Source organism: Psittacula echo (assembly GCF_963264785.1).
Source record: "Psittacula echo genome assembly, chromosome: 5".
Classification (NCBI taxonomy): Eukaryota; Metazoa; Chordata; class Aves; order Psittaciformes; family Psittacidae; genus Psittacula; species Psittacula echo.
The window spans coordinates 75,720,089-75,743,115 of record NC_137739.1 but is presented as its reverse complement, the minus strand read 5'-3'; the positions used below and the strand labels follow the sequence as shown (position 1 = coordinate 75,743,115).

At 43.2% G+C, this 23,027-nt stretch overlaps 1 protein-coding gene across 1 annotated transcript; it reads left to right on the top strand.

Annotated features, from left to right (window-relative positions):
- Window positions 1-389: 389 nt before the first annotated feature.
- Window positions 390-22,568, top strand: MIS18BP1 (MIS18 binding protein 1; the record flags this gene model as incomplete). Its single annotated transcript, XM_080618257.1, has 16 exons — window positions 390-936; window positions 1,664-1,780; window positions 2,740-3,248; window positions 5,307-5,383; window positions 7,264-7,394; window positions 10,273-10,363; window positions 10,571-10,734; window positions 11,919-12,079; window positions 12,777-12,885; window positions 14,275-15,145; window positions 15,912-16,081; window positions 17,083-17,225; window positions 19,594-19,745; window positions 20,409-20,490; window positions 21,102-21,156; window positions 22,251-22,568. 16 exons carry the CDS (start codon window positions 390-392, stop codon window positions 22,346-22,348), a joined length of 3,477 nt encoding a protein of 1,158 aa, XP_080474383.1. The 3' UTR covers window positions 22,349-22,568.
- Between the last annotated feature and the right edge of the window lie 459 nt (window positions 22,569-23,027).

The following is a 23,027-nucleotide window of genomic DNA, read 5'->3' as shown; positions in this document are numbered from 1 at the left end:
GCGCAGCAACTCCACCCAGGGCCCGCCTCACAGGCCGCACCCATCAGGCGGAGTGCAGAGCCCGCTGCATCGGGAAAGCTATCACGGGTGGCGGCGCCGCCGCCACCTCCCTAAATACATCCGCACAACATCCGGGAGGCAGCGTGTCCCCGCCGCCCCGTTCTCACCGCCCAGCAGGCAGTGACGTTGCGGGTCCTCACCGCCAATCAGTGCGCGGCGGCTGCACTCAAATTCTCTAACGGTTAAGGCAGGCTGCGCCGCGCGCGCGCGCTTGGCGCCGCCGGCGTCTGAGGAGACGCAGGAACGTTTGAGGCCGGGGAGCGAGAAGACCGGCTGGGCCCTGGGGCTGAGGCCACCGTGAGGGACATTGGCGGGACTCCTGCGGCGGGATGATCGTGACCCCAACCCGCAGCACCGGCGGCGCCTCAGCCCGCAGCCGGGGAGAGCTGCCGTTCCGCTCAGTGCCTCTTAGCAGCGTCCCCGGTACGCTGACCCCCTTGAAGGAGCTCCTGCGGGCCCAGGGCGCCCATAGAGCCGCCGCGGAGCCGGCGGGCTACGGGGAGAGCTGCTCGAGGGGGCCGGCGGCTGGCAGCGTCTTACATTCCACACTGCTGGCGGGCAGCCCCGGCGGCGGGCAGATTCTGGATGTCAGCGAGATCCGCCCCGGCCCTGGTCGGTGGCTGAAGCGACCGGCGTGCGAACCGCTTGTCAGCGAGTCCCCGGCCAAAATTTTCCAGCGGATGAAAGCTGCGACCCGGCAGCAGAACCGGGACTTTGCGCTGCCCGCGGGAAAGGCGCCGCAGAGGAGCTGCGGCAGCGACCTGATCCTTACTCCTGTCCAGGCGCAGGAGGGCCGGAGGCAAAAGGGACACGCCGCTGCAGAAGGCTGGCAGAGGCCACCCGAGGTGCGCGGTGCGGGCATCCAGCCAGGAAAAGGTGCGTCTCATTGCTATTCTGAGAAAGCTGTCTCCTGTTTAACCTTGAGTTCGGTATGACCTCCTTTGCATTTAGCTTACGACCCTTCAGGGAGCTGGGAGAAGCACCCAGTGCACGTTTGCAGGTGTAGAAAATATCGTTACCAGTACTGGCTTTCCCTCAGAGAGCTGGTAAAAAAAAAAAGTTTAGATTATGGGCTTCTTAATGCTAAAATGTGCCTGTGGCGTATTTGATTTCGCTTCCCCTTTCTTTAGCTTTGAAGAATCCCTTTCATGGTATCTTCTCCCTCTTTTAGCTTGGCTTTAACTGCTTCCTCTGCTGTGTTTGTGCATGAAAGGGGTCGACTCGTTGCAATATCTTGAAAAACAGAGAATTACACTTTGTAAGTAAAAAAGTCAAAATAAGCAGTTACTTCTGCTACTTGTTAAGACTTTATTAATGTGAAACATATCCCGCCTTTATGGGCCTCCAAACTCCTGCTGATCCATGTGGGTTGGGTTACATCAGACACATCTGAGGGTGTTTCCAGCATGCAGCTGAGGCAGCGTAACAGCTATAACTCCCTGAAAAAGGGGAAAGGTGGCATTGATCATCCATCTTAGGAAAGAAAACGTGTTGTATAGTGGAGATTTGTATTTCATGAAGTATTTATGTTGCTTCCACTGCCCCCCACAAGAAGTTTTTGTTCCCCAAATTCAGAAATACTTTTTTTGATACTGTTTTCCAGAATTACTTTGCACTCACATTCCTGAGCACCAGATCACAAAAGCTGTAGACCCTCTTGTACTGGAAACCCCTCAGAAATTCTTCTTGCGTATAAAGAAGAAATTGCAGCAGCAAAAAGGTAGTTGGTATCGCTCTGAAAACACTTCAAAACTCCCTTCAGGGTTTCCCTTCTTGCTTATAATCTCTTGTGCACTTTGGCAGAGCATCACTCTTTCTTTGTAGTTTGGGCGGAGTGAAAATGGATGAAGAAACCTGCATATGGCATTGGGCTTGGTTTAGCTATGGTTTAGGGCTGTGGACTTCTGACCTTAAAGCTTGACATCATTAGTCTATTTGAGTGTACTGACTCCTCTGACAAAAAAAGCCATCTACCTTCAGGCCCATGATGTGGTTAAGAGTTCTGTAGTAACTAGGTATGATACCTTGCCATTTAAATGAGAAACTTGGTCAAAAAAATCCTAAACCTCTTGTTTGTTGGCTCTGCAAGAATTTCTCCTGGGTTTTGGGGTTTTTTTTTTCCCCCCATGTTGTTACTTCATAACAGCCTTGTATATGCTTCTGTCTGGTAATCCAGTTTTGAAAATGCAGATAAAGAAAATGATGCCTGTCTAAGTCTTAGTAGTGTTCAAAACTGAATTTATCTGAAAACTCAAACCTGATGCTTGTGGCTCCCAGCCTAGCAGAAGCAGGGTTGCAAGCCTAGATCTTGTATTCTGGAAAGATGGAAATATTTGAGATTTGGGGTTTTGTGAAATGATTTTTTTGTCCTGTCAGGAGGTTTTATTAAAGAAGAGATACTAAGAATGGTAAAGAGATACTACTAATGCATACGGTGTGCATTTGCTTTGACATGAACATCTGTAAGTCTTTAACAGCAGGGGTATTGATGTGGTGGTGAGGAAAAGGTAGTTTCAACAACTTCAGAGAAGCCTTCAATTGACACAGGCAGTGCTTTCACAGCTGTTGCCATGCTAATCAATACAGCATCCTCTTATTAAAAATGGAGTTAATTTATGACCATGTTTATTAGTTCTCAAATATCACTAACTTCTTTGTTCCTTTTTTTTTAATGGGCAGATTCAACACCTTCAAACCCAACCAAGCAGAACATTCCTCCTTCCACAACTACAGAAAAGCCATTAGTCAAATCTGCTGTTCCTGAGCAGCTTGGGAGTGATCCTTCAGAGTACCTGCCCACTGATAAGGGTGGTCAGGATAATTTCATTATGGAAGCAGTGGATGCTGATGATGAAATGTCTCAAGATACAATGATTAATTATGTGAATTTAAACTCTACCCCTTTAAAAAATGGGGATGAGTTGGAAAAAAGGTGGGGAAATACAGGAGCAAAACGAACTGAACCTCACCAAGACAGAAGAGGGTTGCAGGCAAGTAATAAGCAGGCTGCTCATAGAATAGAAAAGATGCTGGAGACTAATTCTCAAAAGCCGTCTCAGTGCTTATGCAATATTACATGCTGTTCTCCCGAAGTCCACGTTCCACAGAAGCAAAAGGCGAAAGAAGGCTCTAAAGTCTCTTTGGATAAACCTCACACAGACCAAGTTGCTGGCAAAACAGACAAAGAGGTGGGAGAACTTTATACTCCAGGGCAACTGATCTATTCCTGTGGGCTGCCTGTAGCTCAGAGTTGTGATTTATTGATTTAATTTTTTTTCAATGTCAAGAATAATGAGCACTCAAGATTAAGAAGAGAATATTCTCTTCTTAATCTTGAGAATAAAGGACAAGGGGTAACGGGTTCAAACTTAAACAGGGGAAGTTTGGATATAAGGAAGAAATTCTTTACTGAGAGGGTGGTGAGGCACTGGAATGGGTTGCCCAGGGAGGTTGTGAATGCTCCATCCTTGGCGGTGTTCAACCTCATCCAGGTTGGATGAGGCCTTGGGTGATATGGTTTAGTGTGAGGTGTCCCTGCCCATGGCAGGGGGGTTGGAACTAGATGATCTTAAGGTCCTTTCCAACCCTAACTATTCTATGATTCTAATGTATGTTATTGTATTAGATCTTACTGGTTGTGGATTATTTTTTTCCCTTCCTTTTTTGTGTAAAAGAAGCCTTTTTGTTTTAGTGTTCACAAGCCACAGTATGGGCTGAAAGAGTTTTCCAGCTGAAGGATCCTCCTACATAATCTCTTTAACATGTGAACTGCTGTGTGCTGGTGTGATGGACATAAAAACAGATCACTGGCCAATCCAGCTCTTGGCTGTCAATGCAAAGCCAAGGAGAGATCATTCCTGGCTGTAGGCTGGGGATGGTTCTTAGTTAATTGAACCTGTACAGCTGGTGAGGAGGTAGAAGTCTTGGCTTTCCTATAGGATATCCAAACTTTCATTGAATGAAGGAGGACAAGAATTTTCTACGACACTAGTCTGCAGATCTTATTTTCAATTCAAGACATGCTTGGCAGTATTTACATCTTGCTGACTAAGTCTCAAGGAAAGCAGTGGATTTTGAATCATGCTGCATCCCTCAGTGACTACCCTAGGAGGCTGGTGGAAGCATACCTTCCCAAGGGCTGAGTTTCCTTTCTTCCCTGGAGAAATCTGTGAAATTGCAGTCCTAGTAAAGTTAAGCAGGTTAATTGCTTTGTTCTTCCTCATCTTTGCCAAGGATGTTTGATATGTTTCCCCGTATTTTTATTTTTTAAAAGAGCTTTGGTTTAGATAAGACACTGGAACAGGTTGTCCGAAGAAGTGATAAATGCTCCACCTCTACAAGTACGGGGGTTGTGAATGGGGCTTTGTGCAACCAGGTGTACTGGAAGGTGTCCCTGCCCATGGCAAGGGGATTGGAACTAGATGATCGTGAAGTCCTTTCCAACCCAAACCATTCTATGATTTGTAGCTAAGTAGATGTTGGAAAAGATGTTGTTATTGGACATGATGGGTCTGAGCATCAGAAGGTGCTGTCTGTAGGGTTAAATCATTGGTAACATCTTCAGTGAGGCCAAGGTTGATGGTACAAGGGCCAACATCATTCAAGTCAAGATCGGGAGTCGATTAACTGAAGTTGTGAGGAGAAATACTGATGGTTTCAGATGTTAAAAATTTCCAGGGAGCTTTTTTTAAAACAAAGGAGTATGCTTCACAGTTTTCCAAACTGACTTGAGCACAGCTGGCTTTTTAGTGCAAAATGAAGGCTTTGCAGCTGTACCTGTGTCAGGTGTTTGCAGGATTGGATATAGCCATTTCAGTACTGTCTGAAGTTTAACAATAAAACTAACAAATACAATTTCATTTTTCCATGGATAATTTTGGACAATAATGGAGGACAGATGCCAAAATGTAAGAGGTGTGGCATAGTGTTGGTATCTTTTGTGAGGAGCTTTCTGGATTTGCTAGAGGTCTTGGCTAATGACTTTGTCTTCTGAAAGTCAATGTTAAATTACTCAAAGTTTATACAATTTAAATTCCTGTCTTCGCTTGTGCATTAGACTTCGGCTTGATTATGCTTCAATACTTACGTGTATAACTGTGCAGTTTCTCTGGTCTGGAGGATGATGCCTAATATATTGGGTTATGCATGAGTTAATTTCTATTTTGCTAAAGCCTTAGGGATGTTACATAGCTCAGTCTAATTAAACAGTGATGTAATTATCATTTTTTTTTTTTTTTTTGAAACAGAAAAACATCTGCCTAACCAGCTGGAGAATTAAAGTGATGGATGGTAACACTGCAATATGTGTTGAAGGAAAACGGAAGTAAGGAATAGTTTTTTAATTTAAATGAAAGGTAAAACACGCTGATGTGCTTTCAGCATCTGGGCTAGAAAGGTTGTGCCACCTTTCCCTGGCTTGAATAGCTGCTGGTTTGAGACTTGTATTCTTGGAGTATCTCGCTAACTGTTGGGAGCACTTCCACATGCTTTTGCTGCTTTCCCCCCAGCCACAAGGAACACGGCCCTTTGCTGCATCTGAACCCTTGTGGCAGTGCTGGCAGCTCTTACTTTTAACCATAGCTGTCTAGCTTCTGGTTAAGCACACTGAACCTGTTTGCTCAGAGCCTGCAGGATCACAATGCTGTGCATGGGGGATGAGTGGCTGTGCAGCTGGAGGCTGAGGAGTGCTGGGAGAAGGAGCTGTGGTTGTCCTGGAGCTGTGCCTTCATGGAACTTATGCTTTGGTAAATACAAAGTGATGTTATTGCTTAAACTTCTTTATCAAGGAAGAGACTGATTTCATTTATGGGTGCCAGAGGTAGAGTGCCTATATTCAGGAAACTGGGTTAAATAATTATTTCAAAGTCCAGTCCCAAGTCAGTCAAAGAGCTTAAGAGGAATAAATGTGTTTGGGAGATCCCCCAGACTGGTGTTTATTTGGGGTCTTATGAGCTTCTATTTCATTTCACAAAAATTGTGTTTTGTGGCTGCTTTAAGTCAAACTTGGTGCAGACTGCCATCAGCCATATCTGTCCATATCATTTGTGATGGCACCATTACTCCTACAGCAGCACCTGTTCCATCTGAAAACTGGCTCTCTGGGGGTTTTTGTTATGGTTTTGGTCAGATTGTATTCAAACAGCTGGAAAACAAGTGTCAACAACAGAGAGTTTTAGCTTGCAATAAGGTTGTTTGAAGACACTGAAAATAAACCTTGAGGAAAGAGCATTCTACTCCTTCTGTAGTTAGCAACTATTTAACACTTACCTACTGAAAACTCAGAACTTATCTTGACAGCAGTAGCACTGTCAAAGGAAGCAATTCTGTGGGCTTACTGAGGATGTTGGGAGGCTGCATGCCCTATGGTAGGGGTTTGCAGTAGGAATTGACATTTGTTTCATGACTGTATGAAAACAATGGATCCTCTCACTCTGCACCCTTGACTACTAGCAACATGTTCTCTTTTCATCTGTGTTGGTGTGTATCCGATGCATGTTGCTTACACATTTCTTTTACTTACTTCGTAGACTCCCTGAATTGGCTTGTGACAGGTTATACAATTGCATGTTTTCACTGTCATCTTGGGTTTCAGTGTTTAATATTGTTCTGTAGTTTGATCTGTTGGTTACTGTTGCAAAAGTATGTTTAAAAATACCCCCCAAAAATACCTCAGACCCCCAAAATACAGATTTTTCTACTTTATGTTTGAGTCTGATTTTTATTTCTCATGGAGAAGTTCCTTAATAGTTTCTAAACAGCTCTAATTTTTGTACATATTATGGCTCCTTCTTCAGCTGTTCTTGTCTTTAAATAAGAAGGTCAGAAATAAATACAATATTGCTGGGGAAAATATGCATTTGAGCTGTTCTGTAACTTGCATAATGGTACCACTGCAACAATGAGCTGGATGGAGGGAGCCCTTTAGTTCATTCTGCTTCTGCAGCCTAACCCTAAGCCCATGTTCTGTGACTAACATTTGCAGTAGTGGACACATTTGTTCTGTCTCCTGTCCAAGTATCAAACAAGGCTAGAAATGTTTCCCTTCTGAGCTAACAAAAGAAAACCTAGCACAGTGTCTGTATTGCTCATAACATATGTTACACTGCCAGTCTTACGTGGAATATCAATAGTCTAGTTTTAAATTCTTTCTTCTATAAAAACAATGTTTTATTTCTGTTCTTCATGTTATCTGTCTTTTCTTAGAGATATGAAAGATGTGATTTGGCATAGCGGTGCCATTATTGAACGCGTAGCACGCAACCAAGTTAAAACATCAACTGGCAGTATCTACTTGCTACAGGGAAAAATGAATTCAGCTTTGATGAGAAAAGAAGGTAAGAAGATGATTGTAATGTTACAAACTGGGAAGGGCTTTAGATTTATGACTGAACATACTACTGCAGCGAACGTTTTGTCTTACCCTGCTAATTGGGCTCAGTGGGAATTCAGCACATGCTGGGAAGCAACTTCAGCAACAGAGTTCTGAATGCTATCTATTGTTAATGGTACCTGGCAGTTTTAGGGTACTGCAGTTACAGGCAGAGCTCTCGGGGCATGAAGTTGGCTAATAGGCACATTCTTCTAAAGAAGCTGTTTTTGCTAAGATAGACTTTATGTAATTTTAGTTAATATTTTGGCATTTAAATAGTGCTAAGACATTCAAATAGGGTTGTTTATACACTAGTGAGATTACTCTGGTGCTTGCATTCTATCTGTGACTTACTAGTCCGTAAATAATGACTAGTTCTGCAATGATACATGGTATTTCTGTTTGCAGACAGTTCTGATGTCAGTGCTTTATAGTTTAGTAAACTGATCCACCTTTAGGGTCTAAGTGGTATGTTACACCAAATCCAGCTAAGTGTCCTGTTCTAGATTGTTTTGAAGCCTGTGGGATTTTAAAGGAAGCTTAATCTATACATAAAGTTAGGTCAGGCTTTATTCTTCTTGCTTCACATGCATCGTCTGTCACGTTCACTAGCGAATGAGCTGCCATGTTAGTGCTTACAGGCAGCTCTGTGAATGTAAAGATTGTCCATCTCACAGACAGAGTAAAGGTGTGCCTTGTGTGTGCAATCACACGCATTAAAGGAGTGCATATGCCCTCTTTGGTCTTTTGGTCCAAGCACAAGGCCATCCAGAGATGTGTCTGTGGCTTTAATATTTTTCTTCTCACTTGTCTTACTGGGATGCATTCTGATAAATACCTGACTTGGCTGCTCTCTGTCTTGATCTTTTTTATTAGTTCTTCTGCTAAATACTTGTATTTGGTTTTATTTCAATATTTTGGGAAGGAAAAGTGAAAGCAAGAAAATTCTGAGCAGAGTGCTCAAGTACCGCAGAGATTTCCTAAGCCTAAGTGGTAATTGACTGCTGGGTCAATTCTCTGATCTTTGGACTTCGTGCAAATTGCCCTTCCTTCTCAGCTTCCCCTTTGTCTCCTAACATCCCCAACACATAAAACCCTATCATGGGGTTTGTGTGGAAAATACTGTGGAAATACTCTGAACAGATTCAGTATGGATATATGAATCAAAAGAGAAGTTAAAGACAAGCTAACATGGGTAGAGAGGAGGAGAAATGTTGCAACTAAAGCCTAACGTGCGGATTTCCCTAAATGGGCAGTGCTGGCAACCAGGAGAGGCTGGAGAGGGCAGCAGTGGCACCATCAGTCTGTGAACAAAGCTGCACTGATACAGAGCTTCTTCCCTGTGGAAAACATTTGACTGATGTATGCTGAGATTGCAGGTGACTCTTCAAAGCACTGAAATCATTAATGAAACATGTTGCAGTAACAGTACTGGCTAGGCACTTACCTACTTCTGCCTCATTATCCAAAGTGCTGTTCATAATCTGGTGTTCCAGATGTGCTCCCAAATCCGTCCGCTGGTCACTGTTGATGAAAACGTCCGAGGGGCAGCACAGGCTATTATCTGTCCATGCTCTGCTCCAGGAAAGATGTTGTCTGTGGCTGATGTCCCACAGTTTGCCCCACAGCAGGGTTGAGGTACGCAACCTCTGTGGTACTCGCTCTGTTCCAGGCTGTACTTCTGCAATGGCACTTGCTGTGCTTTGCCTAGAGCCTGTCCTGATCTTCAGGAAATGTTTTATCCAGTCTATGTTAAGACCAAACTGATGTGCTGCTCTTAAAGCATTTTAAAGGGTCTGAAGGATGAAAAAACTAGCATGTAACACCTCGCAGGAAACCTGCTTTGATACCTGTAGGCCTGAAAGGTGGCTGATACAAAGCTTTTTAAGAAAGTTGTTTCTCAAGTCCCTTGAAATTAAGGAATGTGGCATTTGGCTTTCATATAGGGTAAACCAACAGAAACTAGTATTGTGTGGGATTGATGGATGTATAGTGAGATATTGAGGCAGACATCTACACAGATCGTATGGATGGAGTAATAACTCACAATGGTGAAAGACTACTTTGGCAGGGCCTCTACACTTTGAGCATCTAGAAAGACTTCTGGGAAGATTAGTAAGGATAAAAAGTATTGATGTGATGAGAAGGAGGAGCTTCTGTGGGTTTAAATAACAATATAAAGTGGGAGGAATAAAATGAATCTCATAAGCATGTGGGCTGTGGAGCAGAAAAGAACATGAGCTGGGAAGCAGCAGCTGTCGCCTCATGCTGCTAAGTTTCTCTGGGTGGTAGGGGTGAGTGCTGGCCACAAAGCATGTTGTAAGAGCTTTTGAGAGGCCATTCAAATTATGACATTCAGTCTTGGTAAATGTAAAATGTTGCACGAGTTGATGGGGAAAGGATATTTTTACATCTGTCACAGAATGGTTTTGTAGTTAGATATGGGAGGGAACTTTAAAGATCAATTTAGTCCAAACCCTGTGCAAGTCAAAATAGTTAAGACGTAACTGGAGCCTGAAAGCCTCAGGCTTTCTGTGGGACTTGCGGTACTCTGCCAAGAAGCCCTGTGTCAGTACAGTGAGATGAACAGGAAAGTGTATGCTCCTGGTTCCTGGAAACTCGAGTGCTTGTCTCCAGAGACTGACACTTGTAGCTAGTGTAATTAGTCAATCCTCAGTTAACTTTTCTATGCTATTCTCTGCAGCCTGTGCCTCTAGTGTGTTCAAAGACTCAATTTGCTTCTGAGGTACTTACAAAACTGTGATTGTACTGGATATTATTGCTACCCTTTGTGATTAAAAGTATTGCTCAGCTATTTTTAATGCTGATTTTCTTTCAAACAGGATTTCCCTACCATTTCATCAAAAGATTTACATATGGTTTTTCCCAAAAGTGGAAGGAATACATGGAGGAATTTCTTGAGGAAAGAAGAAGGTATTTCTTTGGAGATTCTGTTTCATTGCAATGTTCTCTTTAGTATTCATTGAGATTTTGCTTTTTAAGAACACTGTACTAGAGGAGTATAAAAGATTGTAGATGTGGGCATGAAGACTATGTTCCAGGCACATACTTGTTGCTTCTTTGGAAGGATACCCTTTTACCTTTCAGATGTTTTATTATTTCTTTCCTCCAAATCGTTAGGAAAGAACAAAAACAAAATAGTGCTGAGAATGAACATGAACGAAGTGACTCAGTGGTAGGTGCTGATGTGTTGAAAAATGGAAAAGACTCAGCAGGAGGTGTAAGGACACCTGAAGCCAGGAACACCACCTATGAAGTATTACCAAAGAACAGTGAAAATGCGTGTGAGTATTTAATAATCCTTTTTTCGGAAAAAAAGTTGGGGTGCTTTTGAGGCTGTTGTCCCTGTCAGAAGATTATCTTGTTAATCAGGCTGTATGGAAGTGTAACAGACTAGTTGGGTGGAGTTTTTTGTGTTCCCTTAGACCACAATGATCAAAAGCACTGACTTGTCTTCTTACTTCTGGCATGCTGCCATACATCAAGTGAGTCTGTGAGCCGTACACCAAGTGAGGGCTGCCCTCAGGGTTGACCCTGGGAAAGGAGCAGCAGCCTGGTTGGTCTGTAGTAGCTGAAAGCAATGACTTCAGAGCCATTTATCCTGACAGCAAACTTGACTGAGTTTTTTTTTCTAGTTGCTATTTTGCATAATGTACTCTCTTCTTAGTCCCTCTGGCTATGCCTGTGGGATTTAATATCTCTATCAGAGCTCCATCCTTGGACTCCTCCCTGCAGTGCCCTTTTCATCTGGTTTAATTTTAAATCATGTCAAGTCCTTGAGCAGGTTCATTTCATGGCATCTTAATGTTTTTGCCACAGTGGAGGCATAAGCAGTTGGGGATGGATGGAATGGATTGTGGAAGAATTCATAGCATTGGCTTTGTTTTCAAGGGAAATGGGTGTAAAGCCATAACTATTGATCCTCCTGTTTTTGCCTTTGCCTTGTAATGCAGTCTCAGCTTTGTTCTGTACACAAATAGCTTTTGGGTTTAACTTTGACTTGTTTTTAATGTCTTGTCATAGTTCCAGCAAGGCTTTTGCCAAACTTTCTGGTACTATTTGTTAATGCTGTAATCAAGTTTTCTTGCTAACACTATGAAAGCATTTTTCTTATATTTTTTTCTCTCGTTGCAGTTAGGATATGTTCAGTGTGATAACTTTATCATTCTACGTCTCTATATGACTTCTACAGTATTTATAACCTTCTAAACAAAATAAAAAGTTCACCAAGAGTAAATTCTATAATTTGTGAGGATTATAACTTCAGTCATGTTAAACTGTGCTCAGTGCTAACCTGAGCACTTTTAAAAGGACAACAGAACACTGTACTAAGTTTTATATTTTCTATGTAGTCAGTGCAAATGGGTTGGTTTAAATGCAACATTGCTGCTGCGCTTGTGAAGTCTGCAAAGCTGAATTTTCAATACAATACTGGGGACAAAACTAGATTCCTTGTTTTTCCTTGCAGTTACACCATCAAACCACAATTCCATATTGAGTGACCAAGTGTACACTCGGAGTGGCCGTCTTGTTAAACCACCACTGAGTTTTTGGTGTGGGCAACGTGAGTTTGTTGATCAGGAACTAAATGTTACTATACAATGTGGTGGAATCGATTATTTGAGCATGGTAAGATTCTTTTGTTTATTGTTTACTTAAACGTATCTTAAATATAATGAATGTACTTGGCTAAGTATCTCACAGAAAGAGTCCAGCTCTTACAAGTACCTGAAGAGGCAGGAAATTGTGAAAGCATTATAGAAATATTTTAAAACAAAAAATAGTCTTAATCTCTGTACTATCAGGTAATTGTTGTCTGTAGAATGGGAATCATTGGGAATTACTTCTGGCAAAAGTGTTCTTTTTTTGAAAGATAAATTTGTCTGAGAGGAAGCTGCAGATGGACTGGTTTGCATCATCAGGGTTCACAGGTAAAATGTTTCCAGTAGTACCATAACACAGACTCCCTGCCACAGGGTTGTCAGTGCTGCCATGATGCACCCCTCCCCATGTGGGGTTTTGCATCTGTTAGGACCAGATATTTCCTCAGCTCATTAACCACCAACTCAAGCAGTTCTGGGTCTTGAGATCTTAATTTGGGGTTTAGGATATTTAAACTTAGAGGAATCCTGGCTAAGTTGCTTTGGTTGTATGCATTTGCATAAGCACTTGTGTCCTTCACATAGTATTTAGTAGATAACAGTCAATGTAGGTGACTGTTAAATCTACCAGTCCTTGTAAACATTTGGTGTTTTCAGATCTGGCATCAGTAGGCTTGATATGTAAACTCTTGCAGAAGTTTAGATTAACTTGTTTTATTTTGAAGCTATATAGTAGTAAAAACACCCAAAGACAGTCGAGCTCCATCTCAAAGAAGAATAAAAGAAAGAAACTAACGAAGGCCACAGAAGAAATGTCAGAAAGACGAAGTAAAGGTAAAAAAAGCTTGTTTGTTTGTTTGTTTGTTTTTCTTCTAAAGTTATTGACTAGAATCAGTGGGATTATGAGTTGGGTGCTGGAGTGGTATGGTGATGTCCTGTTAATGCAAAGAAATTATTTTAGTCTTTTAATGTTCATAGAATCAGCAGTCAACCAATTACCAAAGTAGTGTAAATGCCCAGTTTTACAGCTCCAAATATAAACCATATTTGTAAATCACATTATTTACTAATGGGAACAGACTTCTTACCGGAAACTGGAATGAAAGGATTATGAGTGTTCTGAAGTTCCTGCTCCTGTAGTTTGGATCTCTCAGTGTAACTGTTACATGTAGCTGGAGAGAACCTGAAGAGAAGCAGAGTTCACCAGTCCAGGGAACTGCTGCTCTGGCTTTACTTTTTAAGTTGGATAAATTAAAATAAATGAAATGCCTATGTAGGCAAAAAAAGTGTATTAACAGAGCTTTAAAACATTTACTTTTAATAGAATTTGGGAAGTAACAGAATCCTGAAAACATTGTAAAATATAAAGCAGAAGTTTCTCTTGTAAAGCAACTGTCATGTTCCCTGCAGAAAAGTTCTGTGTGGCACAAGTAAAGCTTTTGGGATGTCAGTGTTTGCTCAACCCCCACCACTGCATTCTAGCAACATTTTCTGTTTACTATTTTATTCTCTATCTCTTCAATAATTTAACATGGTTTAGTGTGCAGTGTCCCTGCCCATGGCAGGGGGGTTGGAATTATAGATTATCTTAAGGTCCTTTCCAACCCTAACTGTTCCATGATTCCCTTTTGAAGCCTTTATAATCCTTTCAGTCATCTGGGGGCAATCTGTCATGGAAATGAACTGGGCAGGTAGAGGATGTCTCCTGTTGGCAAGGAACCCTCCCGCTGCTAGTTGCGCTCCCTCTGAGCAGAGGGACACTTGCTCAGTGCAAATCCAATGCTTATAACCAGTTTTCTGTGATGTGCTCCTTACAAAAGTTGTGTAAATGGATTTTCACTTCTTGACTGCTGTGCAGCGGATCAGCCTGCCTGCAGGGACATGCTGTCATGTCGGTATTGTGTACCCTCTTGTTCCTGAAAAACTGAATCCCAAATACATTGGAGTGTATGTGTGAGGGCAGAGGCCTCTACTCAATCCTTCCAAGATGTGTGTATGGGAAAAGAGGTGTGGTGATCTCAGGAAGCTTCACTAGGTGCTGGTTTTACTCAGTCATGTTTGGTAATGTTAGGGCCTACAGCCTGTTATAACAGAAAGCAGTTGGCAGATAATAATGAGCGGGGTTGCCTGGTATCCTGCAACAGGCTAGTCTTTGCTGGCCTGAGAACACAGTAATGATTTATGTTACAATGTGTGGTGTTATACTGACATCATCTCTTGCAGGGAAAAACAATGAGAAAGGGGCAAGTTCCAAAAGAGAAGCCAAATCCACTGGGAGCAATAAGGCCAGGTACTTTGTTTCAGATGATGATGCGAGTGATAGTGCAGTCAACAGTGCAAAAACTAAACAACAGCTTTCTGCTAAGCTGACTCCTTTAAATACTGGAGCACTAAACAAATGTAGCAGAACCCCAGCAACATCAAAGGAAAATAGAGGAGCGGACCATGGAGAATTGACTACGTATCAGGAGGCTTGTAAGTACTCTTTAAGGTCAGCCCAACAACGTCATCAGCAAGATAAGCACTTAACAGAAGAACCGTCAAGCAAAGATGAGGAAGAGGAATCCAGTGAAGGTACCCCACTGTTTGTCAAAAGGAAAACTAAACCTTCATTGAAACCAGAGATTCACAACTCTAAACCTTCCTCTGACTGTAGAAGGTCACAGGATGATGGAAACAAGGTGTCCTGTGAGCAAAGGACAGTAAAACACATGACTGCCACCTATAATGTACTGTTGAGGCAAAGTGTACCCAAATCCAAGGACGGTTCTGATTTACTTGAAGAAAAAACACCTTCTACTAGGTCTCGAACTTCCCACCTGCCTGATAAGGCAGTGAGGACAACAAACAGAATTAACCTGCCAAGGCTTATTGAACCTGACACTGAGTCTGAAAGCAGTGAAGAGGAGTTTCATGTAAAAGAAAAGGATTTAAAATTATCTGATAGAAAAACAAACTACAAAATTTCTAACACTGCCAAGCCTTCAGCATTAAAATCAAGAGAATCTGAGAGGGAAAAGGTGCAGAAACCTCTACAGCTTTTTCCAAGGGCAGGTGATGCTTGGTCTGAAAAGGAATTACAGAAGCTCTACAGGCAAGTGGTTGTGCTGTCCTCACAGGGCAAAGGTTCTCTTGGGCATTGGGAGGCATATGCTGGGGGGGGTTGAGTGATCTGCATTTGGGTTTTTAGGATTCACACTGTAGATGTGTGAGCCTAAACCAGCTCCTTCCACAGTGATCAGTGTGAAGTGAGAGGAACACAGATATTAGGTGAAATTTTGTGAATCTGTTCCTCTACCTGTTTTTCAAAAATCATACTTGTTAAAAGTGATAAGCATTCCTAGGAGTAAAATTGAAAAAAACAAGTAGGCGAATAATGCAGTGAAAGTGTTCATATTTATGATTTAGACTGCATGTCAGAGGGAGTGTATTCTCTCCCCTAATGGAATAAAATGTTAAACATGATGTGTTTATGTATTTAAGCTTTGTAAAGGAGAGATTAGCTGCCAGAATGTTTAATTAAAACATCGTCCAATTCCTTAAACTCTTGGGCAGTATTTAATACATACACCAAGTAGTAAAATGACCAGTTTGGGCTTGTTTCTTTTAGATTAGAAACCTGAAAAGGCATGAGCTCCTGTCTTGTTGGGGGGGAGGCTGCAAATACAGGAGAATAATAGGTAATAGTGCCGTTGCCTTAAATGGTCCCCATAAATTTGCATGCTTTAAAGCATCTGAAGAAGATACCAGAGACATCAGTGTCCTTTCCAGGGAGGGCAGCTGGTTTCCAGATGCTTTCCCTGGCAGTGCTGTGCAGGTCTTGCGGTGTGCTGAAGGCTGTGGCCGTGTTCTCTTGGCAGGGCCATTGCATCATTTCCAAAGCACAGGAATGGCTTCTGGGTGGAGGTTGCCATGGCGGTGGGGTCTCGTTCTGCTGAAGAGTGCCAGCAGAAATATGCAGATCAACAGGCAACAGGTTCCAAAACACATGTCAGGAAGGCCACGGCTTCAGGAAAATCAGATCAGAAAGGTACTGACCTTGTTTTTGGGTATTTTGTCCTTTTAATATAATCTAAAATTCAGTATTTATTATGGAATGACAGATACAGACATAAATGCTCATCAGGGTCTGACAGTGAAGACTTACCTTCTGCAGTGTAAAGCTTTGTTGCAGAGCTTGGAGGACAGCAGAAATGACTGCGAAGTAACGAGAAGACAAAGGATATTTTTAGAGTTTTTTCAATTTTTGCATGATGGGAAGTCTTAAACTGGCCTTGTCACCTATGGGAAAACAGGTGTTTGTACCTTAAGAGGTTCTTGGAGGCCTAGTAGATAATGAACTACTTGTAGAGCTGTCTCTCAAAAAAAGATAAGGGGCACTTGGATGCACTAGCGGCAATGCAGAGGTAAGAACAGCGAGGTTGCGTGCTGGGGTGTCTGGCACTGACATGCCTGTTGCTGTTTTGTGTCCAGTTCTGAAGTTAGTAGTTCATGTTTGCAGACAGCAAGTACACTCCAAAGTGAAAGGCATAAGATCTTCAATCCAGTTCTTTAATGCAGGGAATAAGTGCCTAGGGAAGGAAAGCTGTTTGATAGCAGCTCCTCTCACTGACAGGATGTAAGTGTGCATGCCTGAGATGAGCCTTCCATAAACCTCGTGCTGAGAACACTAAATTGATCTCTGTGCAGCAGAGCCTTTGTCTGAGCACTTTATGCCTCTTGAAACAGGTGACAAGCCTTAGGATCTTTTTCTTTGAAATGCCAATGCATGGATAGTTCTGTTAAAATCACAACAAAATGGCTGAGGTATGACACTTGCAACACCTATGTAAGCCTCTGGAGTAAGCTTCCACTTAAAATATAGTAGAGAAGTTCTTTTTCAAAGCATAAATTGTTTAAGAACTCAAAGGATCATAAAGAAGCCGAGACATTGCCACAGGGACAGACTGGACTCTTTATCACTAGCACTGATTGTATTTAGTGAATTTTAAAGTGATGTCTTTAGGACAATTACTATTTTGATTTGTGTAGATAAGAAAGAGCCGGTTACAATAACTGCCAAAGTGGGAACGTTGAAAAGAAAGCAGCAGATGAGAGATTTCCTGGAGCATTTGCCAAAGGACAACCACGATGATGTTTTCACTGCAACACCCTTTCAGAATAGAAAAGTAAAGGTAAATCTGGGAAAAGAGTGTATACATGAGTGTGCTTTTTTGGTTGGTGTTTCAAGGGTGTGTTACAAGTCTGCTGGTTCAGCTCCATCAATAAAATCTTGTGAATTCGGGGAAAGAAGCTTATTTGCTTAGTTTGTTATTGTAATATTTGAATTGCTGGCAGTGGGAATGTGTGGCTCCTGCAGACAAGCATTGCTGCTGAATGGATGTTTAAACAGGTCTGTGGTCTTGGGGGGGCATCCCTTCTGCCTCTGTGCGGGAGGAACTTGTGCTGCTGGAAGGGTTGGCTGTGCAGTGATACTGCTGTCCTGGGGACAGTGGATGCATCCTTGTGCTGCAGAACCAGGGACTTTATAAAGTCAGGCTGATACTCAGCGTGAAGATAAGAGCTTCTTTCTTCCTCTTCTCAGCACATCTTACATTCAAAAACTCTTGATGCTGCCTGGGGGTGGGTTTCTCTGTGGGAGTTGTGTTATGCTGTTGTCCTGGTCCTTGCCTGTTGTTTACTTCCTCTCTCCTGTTTGGGCTGAAGAGCTGCCATGTTTCCTTGGTTGGGTTCAGTTTTAGCATCCAGTGCAGGCTGGGTGTGCTTCCACCCACTCCATGTGCAGCCCCCAACTGCACCAAGCACCTGGTGCCACAGCTGGCGAGTGCTACCGTTTCTTTGTGATAAGCCTCTGCTGTGGTGAAGCACGAGTATGTGCTTTCACAGAGTCATAGAGTAGAATCAGCTAGGTTGGAAAAGACTTTTAAGATCATTAAGTCCAACCATTGCCCGAGGACTGCATTGACCACTACTAACCGTATCGCTGAGGGCCTCATCTACACGGTTTCTGGGCACTTCCAGGGATGGTGATTTGCCCACTTCCCTGGGCAGCCTGTTCCGATGCCTGACCACACTCTCTGTGAAGAATTTTTTCTAATACCCAGTCTAAACCTCCCCTGGCACAGCTTGAGGCTGTTACCTCTTGTCCTGTCACTTGTTACTTGGGAGAAAAGACCAATCCCCACTTCACTATAACCTCCTTTCAGGCAGTTGTAGAGAGTGATAAGGTTCCCTCCCCCTGAGCCTTCTCCAGACTAAACAACCCGTGTTCCCTCAGCCATTCCTCATAAGACTTGTACTCCAGGCCCTTCACCAGCTTCATTGCCCATCTCTCAACGTCAATTAAGCCTGTTTTCATTTGTAAAGAGAAAGCCACTTAATTAGCAAGAGAATAGTTTGGTTTTTTTTTTTTTCCTCTGTAGGGAATTCTTTATGTATAGTCCATGATGCATCTTTGCTGTTCTCTGCCCAGACTAGCTCCGCCTATTAAAGCTAGTGCCTGAGCTCCAGACGGATGCAACGGCACCTCTGTATCGCCTCATATAGTTGTTTGTTGGTGGGTTTTCTTCTTAGCAGCAGTGCATTTCTTATTCTGGAACACATCCATAAGTGGAGTAACACTCATGGGGAAGTTAGAATTTAAGCAGTGGTAATTACATTACTTTCCATAAGCAGCACTGTGGAGAAATCCCCATGATGAGTATGAGTGGGTTGGCCACGAAAAAAGTGATGCATCCTTGTCTAAGACACCCTGGTTCTGCAGAGGGATTCTACAAGAGATTCCTCTTGTGGCAGAATACAACTTCAGCCAGTTGTTCAAAAGAGTTCCCCCCCCTTTTTTTTTTCTTTTTTTTTTTTAATCTTTTCCCTCCAGATTTCATTTTTCCTGGCTTGTGCCATGCGTAAATTTAGGAGTCATTTGTGGATGGATTCCTCTTCATGCACAAGACCACCTCCTCCTTGAACCAGTACAGCCTCTTTGCACCTGCAATTTCTGGTGCTAATTCCAGCAGCTCCTGGGTGGGGGAGCTGTGTTTTTTATCGTCATGTCTGCTTCTCTCTGAGCCTTTCCAGTTCTCTCTCTTCAAAATTAAAGAAGTTCACTGAGTTAACCTGAAATCCTTCTCCCAAGTAGTAATGGTCAGCTTTGAGCTTGTAATTTTAATCAAAAATTATTTTTGAATGTGTAGTCACAGCCTAAAAGGCCAGGAAAATGTTGGGCATCAATGAGAGGAGTATTAAGTGGTGGACAAGGCACTCTGTGGAGTCCTTGCATACCTGTGTTCTGTCTGCTCTGCGCATTGCTGGTTTCTGCATCTCCAGATGTCAAAAAAGCAGTTGAAGTAAGCAAGGGAACAGAGCAACTCCCTGTTGAGAGAATAGAGTCTGGGGCTCTCTGTGGGGAAGAGGGACACCATCATGGTCCATAGTGTTGTGCAGGGCCTGTGGCCTATGGCTGCTGAGCCAGACCTGTGAGGAGCCTTTTCAGCAGACTTCTGCTACCAAGGGCAGGTCATTGATTGCTCTGCTGTGACTTTGTAGTTGCCAACATTCCGGGGAAGCCAAGATGATGATGATGATGATGCTTTTGCACTTACGGACAACCCAGTCACACCTTCCTCAGCTGTCCTCCCTACGGTGAAAACCCCTCAGTGTGAGCATATCAGCCCTGGTATGCTGGTACCCATCAACAGGTAGGAGCTTCTACAGCTGGCTATATCCCTCTGCTAATCTCTTCCTTTGTCATTTTCCCCAAGATTGTTTTTTGTCACCCAAGAAGATCATTCTTGAAGCTGGGACACCAGTTCACTTTCAGACTTGGAGCACACATAGCAAATCCTCTGGTCCTTGAGGGATTTGTTTAGTGAAAGCCCTTTCCTTTGGCAGTGTGTGCCCCTTAAACTACTCAAGTAAGCATGCACAGCAAAACCCATGTCAACAATGTGTCTTTTTACTCTTGGAGAAGGCAGTGATTTGGGCTTCAGCCTCAGCAGCAGTTCTCTGCTCATTTTGAGTCTGACCCTGTTAACCCAGGTGCTTCAGGCTTTTCTGAAACAAACTGAATCATCTTGAAACTTGCTGTGTGAGTGGTGTTTTATCTAATGGACAAGAAATGAACCTCACCTGGGGAGCTGGTGAAGCTTTGCCTGGTACTTGCAGTTAGAGATCTAGCATGTGATCTGACCCAATGCTGCTGTGGTGTTACACTCCCAGAGGTGCTGTGATATTTAATTGCCCAATGACTATTTTTAATGGTAGTGCTGAATTAGAGTTGTATGTGTAACACCTTTAACTGTGTCCAGTGGATTCTGTGGTCAGCACACTGGTGACACTAACTTGCTCAATTACACCTGCAGGAATGATTACGACAAGTACGTGTTCAGAATGCAGAAGAACACGCAGGGCAGCAGAGGCACCTGGGACAATGTCAAGAAGAAGGTGATAAGCCTGGTTTCCTTGAATGCCACCTAGTTTCACCCTAACAATGCAAGGTTTAGCTAAGCAATAGGCAGGAGAATCTCGGGACCACAGACTAGTGTATATATTCAAGATGGAAAATAGGAAACTTCCCTTACTTTCTTCCCAAACTGCTGGGTTTTGTATCTGCTTTCCTTTTTTTGTATCTGGAGAAAAGTTCTTTTTGTTAGAAAAGAGCTATCTATCAGGATTAAAAATGCTTTTCAGGATTTGTAATGGTGATCTATAGGTACATATGAAGTTCCTGTTATTTTTTTTTACTGTTTTTCTGTACTGTAGGAAACAATAATTCTCACTTTGTATCAGTTCCTCAATTTATGTATTTATTCCTTCAGTATCCTAGATTTTGTTATTTCTGACTTTTCCATGAAAAGCTGAGATCCCAGAAGCCAAGAAGCGTCAGTGACAGCATTTATAGCAGCTGAACAGTTCAAACCTTTAGTGAAAATGTAGCACAGTAAGAGGGCAACTGAATTCCAGCGCAGTTCAGAGCCTGCGTCAGCCCCTGGGGCTGTGCTGCCCATCCCATGCTGCATTGTGGTCTCACTGGGTCCTCTCTGTCCTTCTGTCAGGCTGGAGGTGTGCTTGGTACGCCAGCATCCCGCAGGACCTCCCCATTCCCTGCAAGTAAGTAGTCTCCATCATGCCCTCAGCAAGTTTGCCGATGACACCAAGCTGTGTGGTTCGGTTGATATGCTGGATGGAAGGGATGCCATCCAGAGGGACCTCAACACGCTTGTGAGGTGGGCTGATGCCAACCTCATGAAGTTTAACCATGACAAGTGCAAGGTCCTACACCTGGGTCGGAGCAATCCCAGGCAGAGCTACAGGTTGGGCAGAGAAGAGATTCAGAGCAGCCCTGCAGAGAAGGACTTGGGGGTGTTGGTCGATGAAAAAATGAACATGAGCCAGCTGCAGTGTGCGCTCGCAGCCCAGAAAGCCAACCATATCCTGAGCTGCATCAAGAGGAGCGTGACCAGCAGGTCGAAGGAGGTGATCCTGCCCCTCTACTCTGCTCTCGTGAGACCTCACTTGGAGTATTGTGTGCAGTTCTGGTGTCCTCAACATAAAAAGGACATGGAACTGTTGGAACAAGTCCAGAGGAGGGCCACGAGGATGATCAGGGGACTGGAGCACTTCCTGTATGAAGAGAGGCTGAGAAAGTTGGGGCTGTTCAGCCTGGAGAAGAGAAGGCTGCGTGGAGACCTCATAGCAGCCTTCCAGTATCTGAAGGGGGCCTCTAAGGGTGCTGGGGAGGGACTCTTCATCAGGGACTGTAGTGACAGGACAAGGGGTAACGGGTTCAAACTTAAACAGGGGAAGTTTAGATTGGATATAAGGAAGAAATTCTTTACTGAGAGGGTGGTGAGGCACAGGAATGGGTTGCCCAGGGAAGTTGTGAATGCTCCATCCTTGGTGGTGTTCAAGGCCAGGTTGGATGAGGCCTTGGGTGACATGGTTTAGTGTGAGGTGTCCCTGCCCATGGCAGGGGGGTTGGAACTAGATGATCTTAAGGTCCTTTCCAACCTTAACTATTCTATGATTCTATTTCAGGCTCCTTCACGTAACTTCTACATTGCCACTGGCTTGTTGGGTTTCCCCAATCTGTGTTTAATAATTTTTCTGTAGTCTGTTTGTTATAAGCACCTTTGCTTTTTGGACCTTCTGTAACTGCTTATCGAACTTGGGCACACACACTAATAACCCTGTTTTTCTTGCAGAAGTGACACAGCCCTCTGTGGTAGGGAAGCTCTTTGTGACAGAGGCAACAGACTCATCAGATGAAGAACAACAGAATGATTCCTCTTTTTCTTTTTGATGAACTTTGTGGATTTCATTAGCTCAACACTTACTGTCCATTTCATATGCAGCAAAGGGTTTGGCCACCCCTCTGCAGCAGCATTCCTGTGATGTTGCAAGTTGGCCTGCAGTGGTTTTATGTATTTTAGCACCAGGCTTGCTTTGCTGCCTCTCTGGCATCATGTGTCATTTCCCAGGTGTACACAGTGGCTCTTCTTTGCCCAGGTTCCTAGTTGCTGTTGCCCTGTTCCTCCTGGGGGAGGAAGAAATGTACATGGATACCAATTTCTGGCAAGTTTTGGTTAGTTGTAAGATAAAGTATGTTCCTGAAATACAGTTGTACAATTAAAGGTATAATGGTAACCAACTGGAATTGCTTTTTAATTTCCTCTGCTGAAAGTCTGAATTTTTACATTTCCTTAATGTAATAAAAATGGACAAGCTGATTTTACTGACATATGACCTGAACTCCTTTGCACTTCTTGGAATCTTTACAAGCTGCCTGTCAGCCTTGTTTATCTTGTTACTCCAGTCTGCAAGTTTTCATCCCCTCTTTTGTTTTTAAATAGGCATGAATGGCTGATAAACAGCCTGCTACTGGTCTGTTAGACCCACACAAGTCATCTGCTATTAGGTTATTTATCTTGGTTCATTTTCCTCACTCTGTACATGCTCCCAAAGGTGATATGAAGACACAA